Source organism: Leucopleurus acutus (genome assembly GCF_964270905.1).
Source record: "Leucopleurus acutus genome assembly, chromosome: 5".
Classification (NCBI taxonomy): domain Eukaryota; kingdom Metazoa; phylum Chordata; class Mammalia; order Artiodactyla; family Delphinidae; genus Leucopleurus; species Leucopleurus acutus.
Window position 1 is genome coordinate 81,644,554 of NC_139147.1, and position 17,081 is coordinate 81,661,634.

The following is a 17,081-nucleotide window of genomic DNA, read 5'->3' on the forward strand; positions in this document are numbered from 1 at the left end:
GGCATTGCTGAGCCTCCCCTCCGAGCCAGGTCCCAGGCCACTGTGTCCTCTCACACAGGCTCTGCCACCCTGTCGTTGCTCAGCCACGGCCAGCCCCATCCGCTGCCTGCCCCAGAGTAGTAGGGACTCACCCTCTCTCCCGAAAGTGGACAGCCTCTTGCCCTTTCAGTATCAATTGGTGGTTCTCACCACTCTCCAACCCATGCACCTGTTTATTTCCCTCTTCTTAAAACGGTATGATCAATAACTTTATTCACTCATTTAGTCAATCAACATTTATTGATCACCTATCATGTGCCAGGCACTGGGATAAAGAGGGGCGCAAGTCTCTCACAGCCAAGAGGAAAACAAGTAAACAAGGCAATTACAGTACGGGGTAGAAAATGCTAAGCCAGAAATATACAAAGATACTATGGGAGCCCTTCCATCACCTTCTCTTTCCACTTCCCTACCGTTCCCCAGACACTGCCTCAAGCTCCTGGCCTTTACCCACTGCAGAGCCTCTGGGCTTCACTCGTAGCTAAGTAGCGCAATAGCCCCTCTTGCCCTGGCGTGACACAAAGCCGAACAAAAACTGAGAAGGAGCCATGGCGGCCTTTGGAGGGTGGGCCACGCCAGTAAGAAAACACACAGAAGCAGAGGTGCTAAAAAGAAAGTTTGTGAAATGGATAAATGAGGGGTAGGTGAATGAAAAGATGAGTGATTGAATGATGATTTAATGAATGAATCAGAAATGAGCTTCTAACTTTGAAGCAAAACTGAATGTCAGTTTCCAACACTCGTGCAGTTCATTGAACACCATGTTCCCCAGAAAACTCTGCAAAGATTTTTATGTTAAGAAATTAAAATCACTTAAAACTTCACTGAGAATGTGACAATGCATTTGAACAAGTCCTAGGAGTTGCCTAGGGCAGTTCCAGAGACAGGCCTCAGGATCACTTATGCAGGAGAAAGCTGAGTGCCCCCATCCCCACTGATTCATGTTAGGGAAGAAGCTCCAAGTTCCTCAGGCCAGAGCCTTCTGAGGCAATGGGCTGTTGGGGAGAGAGCTACAAAAGGTGACAGGCTGCGGGCTTCTCATTTAACCTAACAGGTGTACCATGCTTATAAGTAGCTGGAAAGTTATATGTGGGTCAAATTACTATGTCAGATCAGCTCTGCAGTGTTCCCCGCCAGGGAAGCCTTTGGGGGTGTAAACCATTGTATTCTAACCTATCTGTTCTGTAAACATAGATGTTGTGCTATAAAGAGGACCAGGATCTGGGAGGAAGGACATTGTTTGCTCAGGGGCCTGTGTGAACAGCTTAAGTGCCCTTCAAGGCTGACTGGTTCTTTGAGATGAACTGGCTGAAGCTTTTGACTTTGGGGTTCAGTCGGTGGGTGAGCTTGCCATCACAGTCTGGCTTCATTTGATAGAAATGACACATCTTGGTCATTTCCTTCGCTGCAGGAAATTCTAGCTTCTCGTAAGCTTCCAGGGTGATCTTTTAAGAACAAGTAAAAAAAAAAAAAAGAAGAAAAGAAAAAACGGGAAATGTCATTGCCCTCATTTAAAACAGTTTGAGAAGAAATTATTCACTTTCATGATGATACAGGTCCACAGTTCTTTAGCCTAACGCCAAGTCCCAAGAAACACGGAAGTTTTTTCATAAGCAGTTTGGCAACATACTGACTTTTCTGAACTGATTGGGTGGCAAAACCTGATCTGAACTTATGGGAAGTTATTTTTGGTCTTTAATTATCCCATTTAGTGGAAATAGTCATGTCTTTGTCTGCAGAGATATTGATGTGTTTGATTATAGGGTCCTGCCCCAGCCCCTGATGTTGATGTTGCATAATATACATAGATATAACCTATCTAAAAGCTGAAAGATTTTGAAAGTGGAATTGTTTCTGACCCCAAACACTTGGGATAAGGTATTATGGATCTGTAGCCCCTTCATCCGACCAGCTTTCATATACATTTTCTCCTGGGATTCCCTCAGCAGCCCTCTGAGATCTTCTACCCATCCGGCCCTGCATGCAGCATCAAAGCACCGGGCTCTCCATCCTTCCCTCCTGACCCATGTCCCTTCCATCACCACTCCCTGCCTTGATTGGAAATGAGCATCTCGACTTCAGCCATCCCAGCCTCGGCCAGGGCCGGACACAACAAATGCTGCCCATCACACATCCACCTTCTATCACCCTCCACAAAACCCACCCCTGAGTCCCTTCTGACACGAAATAGAGCAATAGTTCTGCTGCCTGAATCAATCAGCTAAGACCATTTCTTTTTTTTTTTTTTGGCTGTACCACGTGGCATGCAGGATCTTAGTTCCCCAAAGGGATCGAACCCATGCCCCCCACAGTGGAAGCGCAGAGCCCTAACCACTGGACAGTCAGGGAATTCCTGCTAAGACCATTTCTAACTATTGGATCCAGTATAATCTGTCTTTAGCCCCCAGAGATAAACTCTAATCTCGCTATTCCACCTGGCCTTAGAGAAATGTGACAGACGCAAACTCATATAAAACAATGATCGTCATATGCTATTTATAATAATGAAAAACCAAGACCAACCTGCAGCTCCAAAAACAGAGGAATGGTAAAATAAGTTATGGTACATCTACTCTAAAAATATTATGCAGTTACTAAAATTAATATTTTTGAAGAAGTTTAACAAAATAGAAAAATGCTCGTAATATAATGTCAAGTGAAAAAGCTGGTTACAAAATTGTACCTATCGTGTTGTTTTAATTTTATTACATATATACTGGGAAAAGACTAGAAGAAAATGTGTAAATCTTAACAGTTACTATCTCTGATAGATTAAACAATATGATTTTTATATTCTTTTTTATAATTTTGTGTATTTTCTTCAATAAGCATTTGTAATTTTTGAAATCATAAAAAAAATTTAAGTTTTAGTGAGTCTGGAAATAGAAGGCTATAAGAAAAGCATGGAAGATGACTTCTAAAATGTCTGTCTCCTTGAGTTACTCTCTCATCCTGTAACTTTGGTAACTAATATCCCTCAGTAAAATAAGGGAACCTTTTCTGCAGATCTTTGAAGGAAAGAGATGTATTCTGTTGTGTCTCACTTTCTGAGAGAACCGTGTTCCTTTTGGGGCTAGACAGGCAGTTTCAGCCAGATCAGAGTTCCTGGTGGGAGTTTGTTCTGGGGGAGAGGGGAGTAGTCACTGAAATAATTAGGCAAACAGCCTTCTTCTGATCAGACTGGGGAAAAGTCAGACTGCCAAGGCTGGGGCGCCACCTGGTGGCCACATGCATCCTCCGCCAGAGTAGCATAGCCTGTAAGCATTTTCCCACTCCAGACCAGTGGGCAGCGGCTTCAAGTCAAACTAGTTACTAAGAACAGCATTAACCATTCTGTAGAACTTCCAGCCTCCAATCCCCTAAAACTCTGGGTGCCAGAGAAGTTTCTGCTGCATTGTGAAATAGCTTGATGTACCAAAATCAGTCAGAAACCAGGTATGTGACTGAGAGATGCTTGGACAGACCTGAGCCTTCCCAAACAATGTCTACCCGGTCCTCTGAGAATGAACACATACACACCATATGCCCACACTCTTCACCTTCCCCCCCTTTTACTTTACAGAGTTCAGACTCCACAGACAAAAATGAATAGAAGACCCGAATTCAAAGGCACTGGGAGAAGGGTCAATCACTGAAAAGTAAATTTGCACCCGGGTATAAGAGACTTTGCAGACCTTCTCATCAAGTCCATCTTTTGAGTGGGTGGTGCCTTCTTAGGAGCTCCCCAGATGTGGTTTTATGGCTGGATTAACAACTACAATAGTTTTCCCCCCTAAAGATCTCTCAGCCTCCTCACAGCTCCCGTCCCTGAGGTGAACTGAGAATATAGATGCCCCCTCAAGACTCAGGGCCCAAGAGTTGCAGAAGAAAACAAAAACCAACCCTCTAACCCTAACCCTAGGAAACATTCTAGAGCAAGGGTCAACAACCTTTTTCTTGAAGAGCTAGATATAAATATTTTAGGCCTTCCGGCCATATGGTCTCTGTCACAACTACTCATCTCTACCACTGTATCCTGAAACCAGCCAGAGACATACATAAACAAAGGTATGGCTGTGTTCCAATAAATCTTAATTTACCAAAGCAGGCTGGACCCCTGTAAGGAAAAAGGGACTGTCTCTACTCTGGAGAGATGTTAGTGCTGGGTAGAGCCTTAGTAGTCATCCAAACCACCCTCCCCCTCCACAGATGGGACAACAGCAGCAGAGAGAGGCAAAGAGCCGTGTTAGTTAATACCTGCTAGCTTGAGGGAAGGTATGGGTCTTCCTTTCAGCTGCGAAGGTGTCTCTGCCTGGCAGACACAAACACATACTTCCTTCTCAGAAACGCTGTTCTCTCTCCTTCCTCTTATCAACACCTGCTTGGAGAAATGGCTGGCAGTGCTCAGGATCATCGATTCCCCTCGCTTCTCTATAAAAGGTCTCTTGTGGCCATTCCAGCCTGATCGGTTATTGCAGGCTTACTAAGTGCCAGACCCAGGGCCAGGTCCCTCCCATGTGGGTCTCGTTGCATCCTCACAACAAGCCTATAGCAGGTGTAATAGCCTTTTTTTTTTTTTTTTAATTTTTGGCCACACCACGTGGCTTGTGGGCCCTTAGTTCCCCGACCAGGGATCGAACCTGTGCCCCCTGCAGTGGAAGCGAGGACCCCTAACCACTGGACTGCCAGGGAAGTCCCATAATAACCTTTTTAACATCTGAATAAAGGGAGGCTGGAGAGGTTAAGTAAATGCCAAGATTCCCCACATAGATAAGGGCAGAGCCAGGATTTGCTTACTTCCCCAGACTGCCTCTGGTTCATTCCTGTTGTTTCTAGAATTTAGCCAGGCCAGCTCTATGGCTCCCTCCACCCATACAAAGTCTTGCCCACCCTCAAGGACCACCTCAAGGCTACTTCTTCCATGAAGCCTTCTCCTACCCTCTCTGACCACCTATAGCGCAGAGAGTGTGGGTAACACAATTAAGCACCCACAGTGTTCTGCTTTGGACTGATCACTGTGACTTCATGTGAAAATTACCATTTTCACCCCAACTCTGTTGTAAACGCTTTAAAAGATAGCACCAGGTACATAATAGGTCCTTGAGGTATACGTACTACGTGCCAAACACTAAGCTAACCCCCTTAAATATATCCTCTCTAATTTTCGGAAAACGTCCCAGGGTAGATGCTTTCATCCACTTTATGAATGAGGAAGCGGCAGCTCAGAGAGGCTAAGTGCCATGCCCCACGCAGACCAGCTCTGACAGACTGGCCTGATCAGTGATGAGCTCCTGGGAGGAGAGGGTTGGTACATGGAAACATTGTACCTCGGTCTTCAGAGTCTAAGTTCTTTCCACCCAAAAGGAATTTTACTTTAATAAACTGATTAACCTGAAGCCAAAGCGATAAAGTCATAAGGGTGGAATTCAGATACACCAACAGATGAAGACAGATTCGTGGAACAGGAATCCTCTTCAATTGTTTCCCACAGCCTAAGCTCAACCCTGCCCAAATCTGTCGAAAGTCTCCCAGAATTTGTAAGGTAGTGGGCTGTGACCATTTGCGATCACGTTTAGATCTCTTAAGAACTCACCTCTGCATCTCGGACTTCTTTCCCCAAACCCTTGGACAAAGCATCAGCATGTTGCTGTACGGTTAGTGCTTCTGCACTGAGACCCACGGTCTTGCCTACAAACTTCTCTGGCAAATTAAAAATGCTGCAGATGACCTCTCCAACATCAGCAACAGAGATACCATCCATTGGTACATTCCCCATGGGCAGTGCTAGTTTTAAAAAAGAAAAAAAAAAAGACAAAAATAGCTAATTACTTCACATTCTTTGTAGGTCCCACCACTTAAACAAGAGGGATGGGAACACTGAGTAGCCGCCGTCTATGCACAGTTATAAGGTTTGCTGGAGAAAAATACTGTAATGCCTGGGTGTTGATTTAAAGAAAAAAAGAGAGTGACCATTTACTAAGCATATCCTGTGTGAAAAGTAGGACTGCTATCTCTAACCCAGACATCTCTGCTCAACTCCTGACTCATATGTCCAACTTCCTACTCAACATCCTTACTTGACTGTTTAATAGACATTTGAAACTCAAGGTGCTCCAAAATGAGTTCCTGCACAACCCACTCCCCCTACGGACTTCCCCATCTCAGTTAATGGCAACTCTATCATTCCAGTTTCTCAAGTCAAAAATCTTGAAGTCAACCTTGAGCTGTCTCTCCCACCCCATATGCTTTCCTTTTTTTTTTGAAGTCCTATTTATAGTATGTCCAGAATCTGACCACTTCTCACCATCCTCACTGCTATCACCCTGGTCTAAGCCACCATCATCTCTGACTTGGATTATTGCAAATTTGGGCTCCTTGTTTCCACTCTTGCCCTTCCACAGTCTCTTTTCAACACAAAAGTCAGAGTGATTCTGTAAAAACTAAAGTTGGCTCATGTCATGTCTGCCCAGAGCCCTCCAACGGCTCTCTGTGTCTCTCAGAAGAAAAATCAATGGCTTACAGGACCAGACCTTCTATTACCTCTGGCCTCACCTCCTGCTACCCTCTCCCCAACCCCCCAACTTGCTCTGTTCCAGCCACACTGGCTGTTCTCTCTGCCTGAAAAGCTCTTCCCCTGAATATTCACAAAGCCCATTACTTACCTCCATCAGACGTTGCTCAGATGTCACCTTCTCAAAGAAACCCACCAATCACCTTATTTAAATTTCACACACAACTCCCTTACTGCTAGCACTCCACAAATACCTTACTCTGCCTTATTTTTTTACTGCACTTATCACCTTCTAACATATAATATACTTTACTTATCTATTATGTTTATTTATCTCCTTCTAACATATATTTTACTTATCTATTATGTTGATTTATCTCGTTCTAACATATAATATATTTTACTTATCATCTATTATGTTTATTATCTAACTCCTCCACCAGAATATGAGCTTAATGAGGGCTCAGCTTTGTCCGTTTTGAGCTGTTTATTACTGATTCCCCAGTAAGTGACTGGCACATAGTAGGCCCTCAAATATATATTGAATGAATGAATGAGCAAACATATTGGCTTGTTTAATCCTCAAAACAACCTTGAAATATAGGAATATCAGGTACTTGCCTGAGGCTGCTCAGCCAGTAAGCAGCAGAAGGGGGTTCAAACCCTCATCCGTCACTCCAAAGCCTGTGCCCTTCCTGCAGTGTGATATAGCCTCTCATAGATTCCCAGACTCCTGGGGCTGGAACCCAATGTGGACATGATCTAACTCCAGCACTCTCATTTTTTGAACTGAAGAATCTAAGTCTATTGACTCACCCAGTGCCTCCCAGTTAGAAAACAACAACCTAGGACAAGAATCGAGGTCTCTGAATTTCAGTCCAGTATAAAAGTGACTTCAGGCTTAGCAACCAGGGACTAAATATCGTAGCTTGTCTTTTGCAGCAAAATTAACTTCCTGCCTGAATTTCTTGGTAGGCAAAATGTCTGCTCATTCCTCTGCTTAAATTATAATTGTAATTTATATTTATAAAAAAGCAGTCTGAGTTTTTTGAGGCACTCAGAGTCAAGTCTATTCTGACTTTGAGGTTTGTTTTTATTTGAAGGTTGAGATTCTTGGGCTGAGTTTAAAAGCAGCTAAGGGACAGCAGTAAAGAATGTGGTTCTGGAATTCCTTGGCAGTTCAGTAGTTAGGACTCTGTGCTTCCATTGCAGGGGGGCACAGATTCCATCCCTGGTCGGGGAACTAAGATCCTGCATGCCTTGCAGCGCAGCCAAGAAAATTAAAATAAAAAATAAAAAGAATATGGTTCTGGAGCCACACTGCCTGAGTTCAAGTTCTGTTTCTGCCTTATTAGTGACCTTGGCAAAGTTAATCTATCTGTGCCTCAGTTTCCCCATCTGTAAAACAGACACCAAACACCCAGTAAGTGTTGAGCAAACGTTAGTTATTCCTCTGGGGGTGGGGGTGGAGGAGATGAGGCTCCGGGATACCTGAGGCTGGGTTTTACAGATGTGAAGACCCCGAATGGGTCTGGGTACCACCAGAAGTTTAAGGCATCACCTCTTCACCTAGGGCCAATCTAATCCATAGATTACAATGTCCTAGTTCACGACCTCGGAAACGTCAGGTGAGCTGGCTTCTGAAACCTGGTAAGGGCATAGGAAGAAGGGCGGGTGAAGAGATATGTCACCTTTATACATTTATCTTGTCACTTGTTGAACTGTTACCCAAGTCGTCTGTGATGTGTGGCATGTGCTCCTTGTTCTAGCTCAGGTCTACTTTGCCACTAGTTATGCCCCTGATGAGTCTTAATTATGTGCCAAGGAAGAAAGACTGACTTGCTGACACTGATTCTCCCATATTCCTTCCACTCCACAGAGCCACCCTTGGACTATGGGCAAAGAAAATGTCCCCAAAGGGCAGGGGAGTGCCAGCATTGGAATTACCAGGAGTCCTTGTCAAAACTACAGTCTTCCAGGCCCCAGCCCAGACTTATGGAATCAGACTCTGCAGGCAGGGCTGGAAACCCATCCCCGGGAGTCAGGGTCCCTCTAGGGATTTCTGACCCTGGGACCCAAGTCAAGAGGAGAATGTTTTCCCTGTTGCCACAGAAGGGCAGAGAGATGAGCTAGTAGGAGAAATCATCTCGTCCAGCTTCCCCATTAGACATGAGGAAACGGAGACTTGAGGCCACATGGCTCACTGCTTATACAAGGGGTGTCAGCACGATAAAACTGCAAGTGTAATCCTTAGTGTTTCCAGCCCAAGATCCAGCTCTCTGGGAAGTCTAGGGCAATGTGGGGTCCCTCTCAGCACTTCACACAGGGCTGAGCACATGGTAGGCACTCAGATGGCATGCATCCGCTGAAGAGAGGAATGAGGGGAGGACAGCAGGTGTCTGGTTAGCTTTCACGGCAACCTTCCTCGTACCAGGGTGTAGTACTCTCCATCAGAGGCTTTCACTGGCTTCCACGGGCCAAGAAAGTTTTCAAAGTAAGCTGCCGCAGGGACACTGGTCATGCGAACGCCAAATGAACCAAAAATGTTTCCATCCTGCTCTTAACATTTTGAATGGTACCATTTCTGAAAGAGTCTGAACCCATCCATTACATTTTTAAAGTCTAATCTTCATATTTTTCTAGTTTATACGTATGTATAATTTTCAAATAGTACTGTCTTGGGGGAGAAAGTAGATCTCATAATGACGAAGAAGTTCCCTGCACCTTCCTGCTGATAACTGCTCTCCAGAAATACCATTTTCATCTCTTTCAGCTGCTTCTTTATTTCTAAATAATATGTTTATACTGCTAATTCTTGATTTTTCTCAGTTTAAGATATCGTCTACCAAATTTCTACTATGACAGATGAGTCCTCATCTTCGTCTCTCTCTCTCTCTCTCTCTCACACACACACACACACACACACACACACACACACACACACACAGCCCACCATGACCATCACACACATACACAAACATGATTCCCTTTTTTTCATCCTCAGCATATCACAATTTGGGACTACATCACTCATCAGTGCCTACACAGCTGAAGCTGAGCCATGTGATATTCTATGGTTACATTTACTTTTTCTACAAATGTTCATTTTCCCTGGAGTTAATCACCGTGGGCTTATTTGCTTGTTTGCTTACTTCTTTGCCTATGTACCCATTACTAATTCATCCCCAATTCTCTGCCAGAAGTGAACATATTCATTACACTTTTGTTCTTCCCATCTCACTCTCAGAGTAACCTTAATCTGTGGAGTGGTCTTGCTGCCACCCCTCACATGCCATCTACAAACAAGTTGTGAGAATCAGGGGCTCTAATGGCTGGCTCCACCACACGGTCACTGTCAGATCCCCAAGGTCACATTTGGACAGGTGTCACATAACACTGACTTTACAATCACCTAACAATCCACCCCTAACAAGTACCTGAAGTACATATATTTCATAAATGCCAGAGAGATGTTCTGGGATGAGGCTTACATTTTTGCCACCGCCTACCGCCTGGTAGGAAGCCTACCGCCTTCCAGGGAGGGCAGAGTAGCCAGGGAGGAGAAAAAGAAAGGGCTCAAAGGTGGTTCCCACTTCTTTCCCTTTGCTGAAATGGTCCCAGAAGTTGGTCACCATGAAGGCTCCTTTCAAGGAGGTCTCCACTGATGCTTTGTCATTCAGGTCGCCATTTACCACCTCGGCCCCAAGGTCCCGGAGCACCTGCCCATTTGGTTGAGTCACATCCCTGGCCAGTGCTCTCACCTCATACTTTTTGCTCTCCAAAATGGCCCTGGCCACAGAGCCACCCTGCAGGATTGGGGAAGAAGAAATACAGGAAGGGTCAGGAAGAATGTTCACTAAAAGAAGTTGGTCAGGGAGTTCCGTTACTCAGAGTAAAGCTGCTGTTGTAACTACTTTGGGAGGCATCCGCATGGCCTTGCAAGAGTGGTTTTCAAGCTAGGTTTCTCACAGCCTCCTCAGTGGTAGCTTAGCAGAAGCCATGGGGGGGGCGCAGAGAATGGGGGAAGCTGGAGGCAACAGGGAGGCCAGGTGAGCAGGGCACCAGACTCCCCAACCCAGACTAAGCAATTCTACTTTTATCTGGTTGTAGACTTCATTTTTAGGTTCTTCATACAATTTTACTTTCAAGACAGGTTCCTATTCTATATATATTTTTAAAGGTTGAAAACTTGCAGAAGTTTCTTTTTATAGAGTTCAAGGCCATTCATGATATGATCATTACTTGCCCAATTTATCCACTCTACAAGTATTTACTGAATGTCCTGTGATGTATGCCAGGTACTGTGCAGGGTTACTGACATTTGGGATCCTCCATCAAACTGGTTGGATACCCGTCCTGAATTTTGTGTGTGTGTGCGCCTCAAAATCCACCTTCACCATCTCTATCCTACCTAGTGCCCTGGGAGGCTGACCTGTATGGACTCTATCAGTGGGCCCCCTTGCCCTCAGTTGGGGTCTGGCCAGAGGAAGGCATCAGAAGGGGACCCAAGGGTTGAAGGAGCGGTGACCCCTCCACGTGTCTCTCTCTGTGTCAGAATTCCTTCTTCTTATGAGGACACCATTCAAATTAGATTATGGCCCACTCTCATGGCCTTGCTTTAACTTAATCAACTCTTTTGTTTTAAATAAATTTATTTATTTATTTTTGGCTGCATTGGGTCTTCATTGCTGCACACAGGCTTTCTCTAGCTGCAGTGAGCTGGAGCTACTCTTTGTTGTGGTGTGCGGGCTTCTCATTGCGGTGGCTTCTCTTGTTGCAGAGCATGGGCTGTAGGCACGTGGGCTTCAGTAGTTGTGGCACGCAGACTCTGTAGTTGTGGCTCACAGGCTCAGTAGTTGTGGCACATGGGCTTAGCTGCTCCACGGCACGCAGGATCTTCCCGGACCAGGACTCAAACCCTTGTGCCCTGCATTGGCAGGCGGATTCTTAATCACTGCGCCACCAGGGAAGTCCCTAATTGACTCTTTAAAGGTCCTGTCTGTAAATACTGTCAATTCAGAGGTACTGGGGCTTAGGGCTTCAACATATGAATTTGGAAGGGGACACAATTCAACCCACAACATTGACTGTTGTAATTATTTCCTCATAACTGTACTATAACCTAAACAACATTCTCCTTAAAGAGAGAAACTCTTTATCCCTGTTTACCAACCGTGTTCTGAGACTAGTGCCTGGCACATTGCAAGTTTCCAATATCTATTTATTGAATAAATGAATGAAGTAGAAAAAATGAAATCTCTGTGCTCTCCATTCTCAGCTTTGGGGGTGGATAGTCCTGCCTGGACCCGCCAGGAGATGGAGATGGAGGACCAAATGATATAGACCAGTATGAAAAAATAAGAGGAGTTGGACCAAAACCAGGACTGGCTCTCCTAACTACTCCCACGTTAATATTTCATTAAGACCCAAACCAGGAGAGGAATTCATCCATCTTGGCCCTGTTCCTTTAAACTAGCAAGGACACACCAATAAACCTATCAGCTTGAGAAAGCAGCCCCCAAAGCATCCATTTTTGTTGTACTTAACTGTACTAGACCCTCCTTGCTTTTTCTGGATTGTGCCCTTTTGGACCCAGTTCCCCTACAGGTGAGTCCATGTTGAGAGTAGCATTTGAATGGCAGGCACTGGAGATACTGCTCAAGAGTTTGACGTGCAAACACACATACAGGTAAAGGTTAACACGTCCCCTGTCAAATTTAGTTAGGCATCTAGTATTTTTTGTTTTAAATTTTATTTTATTTATTTTTTTATATAGCAGGTTCTTATTAGTTATCAATTTTATACATATTAGTGTAATACCATATTTAGAAAGTAGTAGCACTTCCTTTTATATCTCATCTTCTTTTCTTTTTTTTTGAATTTTATTTTATTTATTATTTTATACAGCAGGTTCTTATTAGTCATCAATTTTATACACATCAGTGTATACATGTCAATCCCAATCGCCCAATTCATCACACCACCACCACCCCTGTCCCCGCCGCTTGTCCCACTTGATGTCCATACATTTGTTCTCTACAACTGTGTCTCAATTTCTGCCCTGCAAACCAGTTCATCTGTACCATTTTTCTAGGTTCCACATATATGCGTTAATATACGATATTTGTTTTTCTCTTTCTGACTTACTCACTCTATATGACAGTCTCTAGACCCATCCACATCTCAACAAGTGACCCAACTTTATTCCTTTTTATGGCTGAGTAATATTCCATTGTATATATGTACCACTTCTTCTTTATCCATTCATCTGTCGATGGGCATTTATGTTGCTTCCATAACCTGGCTATTGTAAATAGTGCTGCAATGAACATTGGGGTGCATGTGTCTTTTTGAATTATGGTTTTCTCTGGGTATATGCCCAGTAGTGGGATGGCTGGATCATATGGTAATTCTATTTTTAGTTTTTTACAGAACCTACATACTGTTCTCCATAGTGGCTGTCTCAATTTACATTCCCACAAACAGGGCAGGAGGGTTCCCTTTTCTCCACATCCTCTCAAGCATTTGCTGTTTGTAGATTTTCTGATGATGCCCATTCTAACTGGTGTGAGGTGATACTTCATTGTAGTTTTTTTTTTTTTTGCAGTACACGGGCCTCTCACCGTTGTGGCCTCTCCCGTTGCAGAGCACAGGCTCCGGACGCGCAGGCCCAGCAGCCATGGCTCACGGGCCCAGCTGCTCCGCAGCATGTGGGATCTTCCCGGACCGGGGCATGAACCCGCGTCCCCTGCATCAGCAGGTGGACTCTCAACCACTGTGCCACCAGGGAAGCCCCTCATTGTAGTTTTGATTTGCATTTCTCTAATAATTAGTGATGTTGAGCAGCTTTTCATGTGCTTCTTGACCATCTGTATGTCTTCTTTGAAGAAATGTCTATTTAGGTCTTCTGCCCATTTTTGGATTGGGTTTTTTTTTTTTTTTTAATATTGAGCTGCATGAGCTGTTTATATATTTTGGAGGTTAATCCTTTGTCCATTGATTCGTTTGCAAATATTTTCTCCCATTCTGAGAGTTGTCTTTTCGTCTTGTTTGTAGTTTCCTTTGCTTGGCAAAAGTTTTAAGTTTCATTAGGTCCCATTTGTTTATTTTTGTTTTTATTTCCATTACTCTAGGAGGTGGACCAAAAAAGATCTTGCTGTGATTTATGTCAAAGTGTGCTCTTCCTATGTTTTCCTCTAAGAGTTTGATAGTGTCCAGTATTACATTTAGGTCTCTAATCCATTTTAACTTTATTTTTGTGTATGGTGTTAGGGAGTGTTCTAATTTCATTCTTTTCCATGTAGCTGTCCAGTTTTCCCAGCACGACTTATTGAAGAGACTGCCTTTTCTCCATTGTATATCCTTGCCTCCTTTGTCATAGATTAGTTGACCATAGGTGTGTGGGTTTATCTCTGGGCTTTCTATCCTGTTCCATTGATCTATATCTCTGTTTTTGTGCCAGTACCATATTGTCTTGATTACTGTAGCTTTGTAGTATAGTCTGAAGTCAGGGAGGCTGATTCCTCCATCTCTGTTTTTTTCCCTCAAGACTGTTTTGGCTATTCGTGGTCTTTTGTGTCCCCACACAAATTTCATGATTTTTTGTTCTAGTTCTGTAAAAAAAGCCACTGGTAATTTGATAGGGATTGCATTGAATCTGTACATTGCTTTGGGTAATATAGTCATTTTCACAATATTGAGTCTTCAATCCAAGAACATGGTATATCTCTCCATCTGTTTGTATCATCTTTAATTTCTTTCATCAGTGTCTTATAGTTTTCTGCATACAGGTCTTTTGTCTCCCTAGGTAGGTTTATTCCTAGGTATTTTATTCTTTTTGTTGCAGTGGTAAATGGGAGTGTTTCCTTAATTTCTCTTTCAGATTTTTCATCATTATTGTATAGGAATGCAAGAGATTTCTGTGCATTAATTTTGTATCCTGCCACTTTACCAAATTCATTGATTAGCTCTAGTAGTTTTCTGGTGGTATCTTTAGGATTCTCTGTGTAGAGTATCATGTCATCTGCAAACAGTGACAGCTTTACTTCTGCTTTTCCAATTTGTATTCCTTTTATTTCTTTTTCTTCTCTGATTGCCATAGTTAGGACTTCCAAAACTATGTTGAATAATAGTGGTGAGAGTGGAAAACCTTGTCTTGTTCCGGCTCTTAGAGGAAATGCTTTCAGTTTTTCACCTTTGAGAATGATGTTTGCTGTGGGTTTGTCATATATGGCCTTTATTATGTTGAGGTAGGTTCCCTCTATGCCCACTTTCTGGAGAGTTTTTATTATAAATCGGTGTTGAATTTTGTCAAAAGCTTTTTCTGCATCTATTGAGATGATCATATGGTTTTTATTCTTCAATTTGTTACTATGGTGTATCACATTGATTGATTTGCGTATATTGAAGAATCATTGCATCACTGGGATAAATCCCATTTGATCATGGTGTATGATCCTTTTAATGTGTTGTTGGATTCTGTTTGCTAGTATTTTGTTGAGGATTTTTGCATCTATATTCATCAGTGATATTGGTCTCTAATTTTCTTTTTCTGTAGTATCCTTGTCTGGTTTTGGTATCAGAGTGATGGTGGCCTCATAGAATGAGTTTGGGAGTGTTCCTTCCTCTGCAATTTTTTGAAAAAGTTTGAGAAGGATGGGTGTTAGCTCTTCTCTAAATGTTTGATAGAATTCACCTGTGAAGCCATCTGGTCCTGGACTTTTGTTTATTGGAAGTTTTTTTTTTTTTTTTTTTTTTTTTTTTTGCGGTACGCAGGCCTCTCACTGTTGTGGCCTCTCCCATTGCGGAGCACAGGCTCCAGATGCGCAGGCTCAGTGGCCATGGTTCACGGGCCCAGCCGCTCCGCGGCATGTGGGATCTTCCCAGACCGGGGCACGAACCCGTGTCCCCTGCATCGGCAGGCGGACTCTCAACCACTGCGCCACCAGGGAAGCCCTTGTTGGAAGATTTTTAACCACAGTTTCAATTTCATTACTTGTGATTGGTCTGTTCATATTTTCTATTTCTTCCTGTTTCAGTCTTGGAAGGTTATATCTTTCTAGGAATTTGTCCATTTCTTCCAGGTTGTCCATTTTATTGGCATAGAGTTGCTTGTAGTAGTCTCTTAGGATGCTTTGTATTTCTGCAGTGTCTGTTGTAACTTCTCCTTTTTCATTTCTAATTTTATTGATTTGAGTCCTCTCCCTCTTTTTCTTGATGAGTCTGGCTAATGGTTTATCAATTTTGTTAATCTTCTCAAAGAACCAGCTTTCAGTTTTATTGACCTTTGCTATTGTTTTCTTTGTTTCTATTTCATTTATTTCTGTTCTGATTTCTTTTCTTCTGCTAACTTTGGGTTTTGTTTGTTCTTCTTTCTCTAGTTCCTTTAGGTGTAAGGTTAGATTGTTTATTTGAAATTTCTCTTGTTTCTTGAGGTAGGCTTGTATTGCTATAAAATTCCCTCTTTGAACTGATTTTGCTGCCTCCCATAGGTTTTGGGTCGTCGTGTTTTCATAGTTATTTTTCTCTAGGTATTTTTTGATTTCCTCTTTGATTTACTCAGTGATCTCTTGGTTATTTAGTAACGTATTGTTTAGCCTCCATGTGTCTGTGTTTTTTTTCCCTGTAATTCATTTCTAATCTCATAACATTGTGGTCAGAAAAGATGCTTGATATGATTTCAATTTTCTTAAATTTACTGAGGCTGGAATTGTGACCCAAGGTGTGATCTATCCTGGGGAATGTTCCATGCACACTTGAGAAGAAAGTAATCTGCTGTTTTTGGATGGAATGTCCTATAAATATCAATAAAATCTATCTGTTCTATTGTGTCATTTAAAGTTTCTGTTTCCTTATTTATTTTCATTTTTGATGATCTGTCCATTGGTGTAAGTGTTACTGTCGATTTCCTCTTTTATAGCTGTTAGCAGTTGCCTTATGTATTGAGGTGTTCCTATGTTGGGTGCATATGTATTTATAATTGTTATATCTTATTCTTGGATTGATCCCTTGATCATTATGTAGTGTCCCTTCTTGTCTCTTGTAACATTCTTTATTTTAAAGTCTATTTTATCTCATATGAGTATTGCTACTCCAGCTTTCTTTTGATTTCCATTTGCATGGAATATCTTTTTCCATCCCCTCACTTTCAGTCTGTATGTGTCCCTAGGTCTGAAGTGGGTCTCTTGTAGACAGCATGTATATGGGTCTTGTTTTTGTATCCATTCAGCAAGCCTGTGTCTTTTGGTTGGAGCATTTAATCCATTCACGTTTAAGGTAATTATCGATATGTATGTTCCTATGACCATATTCTTAATTGTTTTGGGTTTGTTTTTGTAGGTCCTTTTCTTCTCATGTGTTTCCCACTTAGAGAAGTTCCTTTAGCATTTGTTGTAGAGCTGGTTTGGTGGTGCTAAATTCTCTTAGCTTTTGCTTGTCTGTAAAGCTTTTGATTTCTCCATCGAATCTGAATGAGATCCTTGCCAGATAGTCATCTTGGTTGTAGGTTCTTCCCTTTCATCACTTTAAGTATATCATGGCACTCCCTTCTGGC

The 17,081-nt window shown here is 42.7% G+C and overlaps 1 protein-coding gene and 1 long non-coding RNA gene across 2 annotated transcripts in view; both read right to left on the reverse strand.

The window, feature by feature from the left end:
* LOC309962629 overlaps window positions 1-17,081 on the reverse strand; it is a 742,666-nt gene that overhangs the window by 526,116 nt on the left and 199,469 nt on the right. The gene's annotated exons all lie outside the window — the stretch shown is intronic.
* LOC309962523 (nmrA-like family domain-containing protein 1) lies at window positions 1,305-10,461 on the reverse strand (the record flags this gene model as incomplete). Its single annotated transcript, XM_082840396.1, has 5 exons — window positions 1,305-1,484; window positions 5,612-5,803; window positions 8,961-9,083; window positions 10,123-10,335; window positions 10,444-10,461. 5 exons carry the CDS (start codon window positions 10,459-10,461, stop codon window positions 1,305-1,307), a joined length of 726 nt encoding a protein of 241 aa, XP_082696522.1.